Genomic DNA, 8,289 nt, shown 5'->3' with positions numbered 1-8,289 from the left:
TACCTACCATTCAGCAGGTCCCTGGGCTCCTTCTCATCATGAGCAGGCGCATCCCCCCGCCCAGGAGGCTCTGCCCACCATGCTCGAGGTCTTCTAACACTGAATGGAGAGGGGAGCATATGGCCTGCTCTCCTGTTATTCCTCACTCAGACTACATGATCATTTAAGAAATACACACCTCAACAATAACTAAATGCTGCTGAGTTATTTTTATGGCCACAGACTCTGACGTCTTAAAAAAATATTTAATGTAACTTTCTTGATGACCCAAGTACATACAAACAGCTCAGACCAGGATACTTGCACCTTCTCAATTATTTTCATGTAAATTATTCACTTGGTTTACTGAAAACCAATTTTGAATTTGCGAGAGGTTACCTTACCTACCATTCAGCAGGTCCCTGGGCTCCTTCTCATCATGAGCAGGCGCATCCCCCCGCCCAGGAGGCTCTGCCCACCATGCTCGAGGTCTTCTAACACTGAATGGAGAGGGGAGCATATGGCCTGCTCTCCTGTTATTCCTCACTCAGACTACATGATCATTTAAGAAATACACACCTCAACAATAACTAAATGCTGCTGAGTTATTTTTATGGCCACAGACTCTGACGTCTTAAAAAAATATTTAATGTAACTTTCTTGATGACCCAAGTACATACAAACAGCTCAGACCAGGATACTTGCACCTTCTCAATTATTTTCATGTAAATTATTCACTTGGTTTACTGAAAACCAATTTTGAATTTGCGAGAGGTTACCTTACCTACCATTCAGCAGGTCCCTGGGCTCCTTCTCATCATGAGCAGGGGTATGAAAACTTGTTTTATTTACTCATTTTAAGTTAGCCAAGACAAAGTTAAGTTGGGAAGATCAATATACTCTTCCTGTTCCAGGATCAAATCTCGTTCCAAAATTCAATAGAAATGATTTCTGGATTATTAGTGTTACTATCTTCCTCCATAACTGAAATTCCACCTCAGTAATAAGCACTACTGACACAGCACTGTAAGAATTACAGAATATTTAACACACATTATATATCTGCTCTTCATAACAGACTGGGGAGGGAGCTTTTTTACCCTCTGGTTGGACTTGTGATTTCAGTGGTGAAGTAAACTCCCTGTGTGGAAACCCTGTAGTAATACAAATCAGTAAACCACCTAAAGCTTATAGCTTTAGAAAGTTCCCTGGGGCACTGACCAGTTAAGTGACTTGTCCATGGTCACACAGCTAGTATGTGTCAGAGGTAGGACTTAACCTAGGTCTTCCTGACTCCTAGGCTAGGCCTTTATCCAACATGCTACAGTAACTCTCATGAGACAGTTACTTATGTGTATTATCCTTATTTTGCAGATGAAGAAACTGATGATCAGAGAGTAACTTGTCCATGGACACACAACAAATAAGCATCAGAAACAGGATTTGAACTCAGGTTTCTCCTGATTCCAGCTCTACCATTCTTTCCAGTACATCATACAATCTTAAGACAAATTTTTTTTTCTATCAACTGCTACTCAAAACAGACTTAGAAGTAATATTTTTAATGTTCCTAATTTAGTTGTATCTTAATTATTTCAAATGTACATGTCTCATTCAATATTGAAAACGTGTCAGAAAGCAAAAAAAGTCCTTCTTTCCTGAACTATAAATTTTGGTATTTTCCAAAGCTGACCCAGTAATGAAATACTCACAGTCGCAACTCTTCAAATGTCTTTACTGAATAGAGGGGAGAGCTAGGATCCTTCTGTAAGACTTCCATACGGTGAGTGGACTCTACTAAGGACTGCCGGATTAGTTTGTTCAAGAGTGAGTTGGCAGCCAAATCCACTGGGGGAAACAAAATAAGAATGGAACACTGTGGTAGTGATATAAACCTAGTGAACTATGTACACAGATTGCATCCAAATTGAGAATTTGCATTTTAATGCATCTGTGGTCACCTATTTTCATAATTAAAACTGGAAAAGTGACTGAAAAGGATGACACTGAACTAGGAGTAGGATGTCTTCCTTCTTTTGTGAAAGTACAGAGCTTTCAATGTTCCTAGTACATTGCTCCCCACCATGAGTAAGCCCACATCCACCTGAGACCCAGCTCTTCCTTACTTCTTCCCTTAATGAATGATCCTTAAACCTACTTTTGCTTATCCCACTGTCACTCCATTCTTCTTCTCCCAAATACACTTGGGCCACTCCTGCTTTTTTCTCTACTCTTTTTTTTCCCTTCCTAAACAATTCCTATATATATCGTTCAAAAAGGAATCTCCAATGAAGATTAGCCTTATACAAGGCTGTGAAGAATGACTAAATGGACTAATATTAAAAAGCTAAATACAAATATGCAAATAAACAATTTACCCACATCCTCTTCTTCATCATCTTCAGAATTATTAATGGAAGCACCTGAAAAGAAGAAATATTCCCCCCCCAAAAAAAGGGAAGGTAAGATATATAATGTTGGGAAGGGATATATTCTAGCCTTTTCCTCTCTAATATGTGTTGCACAAACCAATCAATACAATGCCTTCATGTCACCCTCCTACTAAAAAATCTGCAACTTCTCTCCATTACTGACAGGATAAAATTTCTTAGTTCATCACTTTACACTTATACTGGGATGGGCACGGTTGTATACACCTGTGATCCTGTTACTTGGGGAAGTGGAGGCTGGTAGAATGCTTGAGTATGGGAGTTCTGAGCTGCAAGGGGGCTAAAGTTGATCAGGAGTCCCCACTAAATCCAATACCAATATGCTGGGCCCCTGGGAAAACCAGACTGTCTAAGGAGAGGTAAACTGATCCAAATCAGAAAAAGAGAGGTTAAAGCTTCTGTGACAATCTGTTTTGGGATTGGGCATGTGAGTGGCTGCTGCATGTTCCAGCCTAGGTGAGATGAGGTGACACGGTCTCAAAACAAAACAGAGGCAAAACACCTACACCGATCTGTCCCTACCTTCCCTTTTTATTTTTATTTTCCAATACTACCCTATATGAATTCTGTACTCCAATTGTATTGGCTTATTCAATATCCTCTGAACATGTCATGCACATTCCTTTTTCTGTTCTTTAGCCAGAAGTGTCTTCCTGCCTTCTCTCTGTATATCCAAATTCTAAGCATCTTTCAAGTATCCACTGAAATTCAATCTCTTCTATGAAATCACATCTGACGACCATAATCTGTCTTTTGTTCTTATAGCATTTACTACTTGTGCCCACATTTGGCATTTATCATGACTGTCTTGTTAATTTATGCTGCATTGTTGATATTATTACTATTTTTCCACAGAAACATTTCATTTGTCCACTTGGGCTATGTGCTTCTTTGTACAATATGTAACATACATAAAGGATACACAAGTTTCTGTTGAATGAATAACTTGCACTTACATAATGCTCTAAGGGGACATAAAGCACTTTCTAAAAACCAACACTGAGTTAGGTAGTACAAGTAACATGCCTGGTTTACATGTAACATAAAGACTATGTCCCACCTAATAAGCCATTATGTCCAGCTCTCTCCAAAGTTACCAATGATCTCTTAATTGCCAAATCTAATGACCCTTTCCCAGTCTTCATCCTCTTAGATCTCTCTGCAGCCTTTGATATGGTAGATCACCCTCTTCTTGATACTCTCTTTTATCTAGGTTTCTGTGATACTGTTTTCTCTTGGTTTTTCTCCTGTATGATGCTTTTCTTTAGATATCTGTGCTTGATCTTCATCAGCATTATGTCCACTAACTCTGAGTGCTCCCCAAGGTTTTGTACTGGGCTCCTCTCTTCTGACTCTATACTATCTGACTTAGTAATTCCATCAACTCCCTTGGGTTCATTATTCATTTTTCTACAGATGATTTCCAGATCTACATATCCGAACCTAGTCACTTTTCCTTAGTTATAGCTCCTTATCACCAACTGCCTTTTGGATATCTCCAACTGAATGTACCCTAGCCACTTCAAATTTGACATGCTCAGAACAGAACTCATTCGCTTTCCCCTTTCCACACAATCCTCCCACTTTTTCTGAACGTTCCTATCACTTACCAGGGCACTACATACACAGCTAGTTAATTCTAGAGAGAAGATTCAAATGTAGCTCTCAAGTCAAAGCCTAGCATTTTTTTCTACTCCCCATACTGCATCTCATGAGTTAATCCTAGATTTGCATAAAGGCTATTCAGACCTTCAGAAAAATCCACTCATCTGTAAGATTTACATTTGCTTCCCCTACATTTGCCAAAATTACCTACCTAGTCTTTATTCCCTTCTTTCTCTCTACAGCTTGGGCAAACATTTGCCTTAAGAACACAGCAAGCTTCTCCAGAAACATTCCTTCCCACAAAAAGCTAAACAACACGAAATCAATTTCTTCCTGGCCTGCTGTCTGATTTCAAAGGCCTTCCTATACTGTCATGGATTAATCATTTAAGAAATAAGGTTTATTATTTTTTTATTCTAGCAACAAGAATTCATGTAATCAGGCATACTTTTAAGTTACCATTCATTCTCAAACACAAAGCTCTCTCTAAAAATGTTTGCCTAAGCATAGTACTATGCTAGGCTTCAGTGCTCTTTTAGCTAGCATTGCTATCCTGTTTTTATTTTTCTCCCCCCCCCCTCCCCGCCCCCTTCTAGCTCACTGATAATAGTAGCAGCTGTTCCTGATGTATGGAGCCAAATCTAGAACTACTTAGCTACCAAGAGGGGGTAAACTGTGATCTCTTACAGGCAGAAGTAGCAGAACTGCTCAAATGCTTACAGAAGGCTCTAGGGTTAACTCCCTACTTCCTTGGGTGCTTTCAAACAACTGTCATACAGATACAGCAATCAAAGCACAAAGCATGTTTCTCCTCTTTCTCCCACTGTCTTAAGCAGAATCTGTTTAATAAAAATTTTAGTGACAAAATATATGATCAGCTTGAATATTTAATTCAACACTTAAATGATCCTTTTGCATGTGTGTCAAGGTTGATGCTTCCTTCAGTTGTAACCCCTCTGTACCTAAGTAGAGTTATTTTTGTTTCATGAACTATCTTGGCCAAAATATTCATTACCCTGCTGCCAACCTTCTACTGATGAGCCTTTTTGAATCTAGCTAAGCTGATCTTCAGATAATAAATATCCCCCCTTTGGTGCTTGTGCTCCAATGGCATAGTTTGAAAACCTGGTTACCACCTTATGGGACTGAGGCACTGGAGTGGGATTATAGACATTTGTGTTTGACTTCTCCCAGCTTCTCTCCTGCTACTTTCAAAGGAGAAAGTAACACATTATTTAATATCAGTTTATCCTCATTTTACTCAGATTGGATAATGCATTTCAAAAAGTACACAGGATAGGTGGCATGAATGGTTGTGATCAAAAAGAAAAATATCTGGTAGCTGGGCAAGTGGAAATAATTAGAGGAATTGCACTAACTCCATGAGAGAACAAAGTTTACTCCTAGCTGGAGAGGAATCATGATATGGTGGAGATAGAGCTGCTTCCAAGCCAGTAAGATGGGGGTTCAAGTTCCACTTCTGACACCTACTGGCTGTGTGACCTTGGGTAACTCATTTAACCGTTCAGTGTTCTAGGCAACTCTCTAAAACTGTAAGTGGCAAAAAAGGTACCAACCTACATTGGTAGAGGGAGCTTCCTCACCATGGAGTTTCCTCTATCATTGAAATTACAATCACAGGTCCATTCCCCAGCCTATTTCTATGTTTGTCCCTCAACTAGAAAGCTATTTCCCCCTATGGATACACATATGCATGCCTTTATATATGTTCAAAATAGATAATTTATATGCAAATATACAAATTCATTCATAAACATAATTATATATAAATGCATTGTATATATTATATGAATAGAAAAGACACGTATATGTATAAATATACAAGGTTTTCCAAGTCAATGCAATTTAGACATATTAAAGCTATATATGGACATATAACACATATATTACACACATAAAACATAAAAATATATAAAACAATTATAAAATATATAACATATTTTTATTGTTATATAATGAAACAGTGAGTGTGTGTGTGTGTGTATACACACACCTGTCTTTTCAATGTGGATTCTCAGTGCTTTGCACATAGCTTTTAGCAAATGCTTTTTCATTCATTCACATCCTGATTAATTCTACCCCAGTTGACTATTTTTTACCCTTGATCCCAATTTAGTCTGTATCATGTCCATGTTCTTGTTGGTACTTTGCTCCTTAGTCCTTTTCTTGTTTCAAGTATATTATCATTCTTTTTCCCACTCAACAACAGGTGCAACCTCTTCCAGGACATGAACTGGAGCTATAAGTACATTGACTAGAATTCCAGTGCCTTTGTACACTGGAAGATCTCAACTGGTTAACGGAGAGACACACATCGAAAAGCCAATGCATTTGCCCACACATATCAACTCAGCTTTATGCTAGCACCACTCACCTAGTCCAGGGACCGTGGTACTCTTAAGACCCCGAAGACTCTTCCGGGGAATGAGATTTGACAACTATTGAAAAACATAAATTTCAAACCATCTTAACTAGGGAATGTCGGCTCAGTACTAACGGCTGGAAGGGTTTGTACTTAAAAATCATGAAGGGCGCAATGCCCTTGAAGTCCTATTCAATCGGAGTGGTCTGCGGTCACCATTATCCTAAATCTGCAGGAATATTTCTGTTGCCCTCGATAGTTATCTACCTATTTCCTTCTATTATGTCATTGGTCCCAAACTGCAGGGGGTCTTTGCCTCTAGGGGTATGTAGAGGCTAAACAAGGGCAAATCATTCATTGCAGGGAGCAGCTGCCAGTTGGTATACGAGGCGGAACTAGGTGGAGACCCGTAGGTAAATTGGGAGCAGTTCCATTTTGTCCCTTTGTACTTTCCTACGGTCTGGGCTCCTGGACGAGAAGCTTTTTCCCAGCCAGGGTTCCGGGCGGTACCCCCTCCTCCTCAGGTGATGTCCCAGGTCGGCTCCTCTAAACATCTCTTCCCCACCCCGCCCCCATCTTGTCTCCGGGAAGGTCTCCCCGCCACCCCAGTGCTTTCCGTGGCCTACGTGGGGGGGGGGGGGGGCGGTCCTCGGGGCAGTCTTGTCCCCTTCCCTCCCGCTTCTTCTCCTTTTCCCAAACCCTTCCTTCTCATTCCAGGGTTCTCCCCGCCCCCCTTCCCCGATCCCACACTGTGCCCCAAATCCCTGCCCACGTCTGCCCCAGCCCAAGGGGTGAGGGGCCGTTACGTGGCTACTGAGCCGCTCGCTCTCTGCTGCCCGGGCGTCGCCTCCCCAAAGTAACGACGCCATAGCTCCTGCCGCTTGCCGCTACTCCCGCTGAGGCTCTGCCCCCCAGCACGTGCTTCTAACACCGGCACGAGGATGTGCCCCGCCCCCGCGCCTGGGCCAATGAGCTGGCCCAAGGGCTAGGAGCCCGAGAAATTTCACTAGTATGCACGCGTAGGGACACACGTGGGTTAACAGGATTCACTTGTGTATCTCCGTAGGCTCTTACTTAGAATTGGACCTTGGAGATCAAGTAGTGGGGCGTCTTTGCCTGCGGCCTTGAATTTGCCTTTCTTTCTTTCTTTTTTTTTTTTTTTTTAATAATGGTCTTTCCTTTGTAATCTTACTTAGTTTTATGCATTTTCAAAACATGATTCTGAGAAGAGGTACATAGGTTTCATCAGATTCACCGCACAAAAAAAAATGGTTAAGAACATCTAATATAGTTCAATTTCTTCATTTTTATATATGAATAAAGTAAGTCCCAGAGATGTTGGTAACTAGATTGGGCACTGAGCATTGCAGGTGGGGGAGTATATTGGGCATTGCTCTAAAGCACTAGCACTTTCTCCAATGTCAAACTTAGAACCAGGTGACTGTTGTTGACCTTGATCTGTGCCTGTTTCCTCCTTGACCCTGTGACTAAATAGGTTATTAGAAAACACCCACAAGTTCTGCACACAATGCAAAACAGGTGTTAAGGAACTTGAAGAAAGAGGGGTGACAGTATGCTCTGTGTGAAGGAAGGATGGAATGCAAAAAGGATCAAGGTAATCAAGGAGCTGGTTGTAGAAGGAAGCAAATTTTTTAATAGCACAAAACCTTTTTCTTTGCTTTTTCTTTTTCTGCTTTTTGGAGGGGGAAGGCAGGGCAATTGGGGTTAAGTGACTTGCCCAAGGTCACATGGCTAGTAAGTGTTAAGTGTCTGCGGCCAGATTTGAACTCAGGTCCTCCTGACTCCAGGTGCTCTATTCACTTTGCAACCTAGTCACCCCTTTCTTTTTTTCTTAATTCCAATTTTTTCCCT

General features: G+C 41.0%; 1 protein-coding gene across 2 annotated transcripts in view; it reads right to left on the bottom strand.

Annotated features, from left to right (window-relative positions):
• DDX25 (DEAD-box helicase 25) overlaps positions 1-7,286 on the bottom strand; it is a 30,521-nt gene extending 23,235 nt beyond the window's left edge. Inside the window, exons 1-4 of one of the 2 annotated variants that reach the window (XM_069079650.1) lie at positions 7,224-7,286; positions 6,430-6,493; positions 2,358-2,402; positions 1,692-1,827 (exon numbers count right to left, since the gene is read on the bottom strand). In XM_069079650.1, coding sequence (XP_068935751.1) covers positions 1,692-1,827; positions 2,358-2,402; positions 6,430-6,493; positions 7,224-7,286 — 308 coding nt within the window. Of the gene's footprint in view, positions 1-1,691; positions 1,828-2,357; positions 2,403-6,429; positions 6,494-7,223 lie in introns of those variants that run through there. The other variant, XM_069079652.1, reaches the window with a different exon arrangement.
• Positions 7,287-8,289: the final 1,003 nt, after the last annotated feature.

This window comes from Petaurus breviceps, unplaced genomic scaffold (assembly GCF_028583685.1).
Source record: "Petaurus breviceps papuanus isolate PSGF00001 unplaced genomic scaffold, PetGlider_PUasm1.0 91133, whole genome shotgun sequence".
NCBI classification, from domain to species: domain Eukaryota; kingdom Metazoa; phylum Chordata; class Mammalia; order Diprotodontia; family Petauridae; genus Petaurus; species Petaurus breviceps.
The sequence above is the reverse complement of the archived record's forward strand: the minus strand, read 5'-3'. Positions and strand labels throughout refer to the sequence as shown.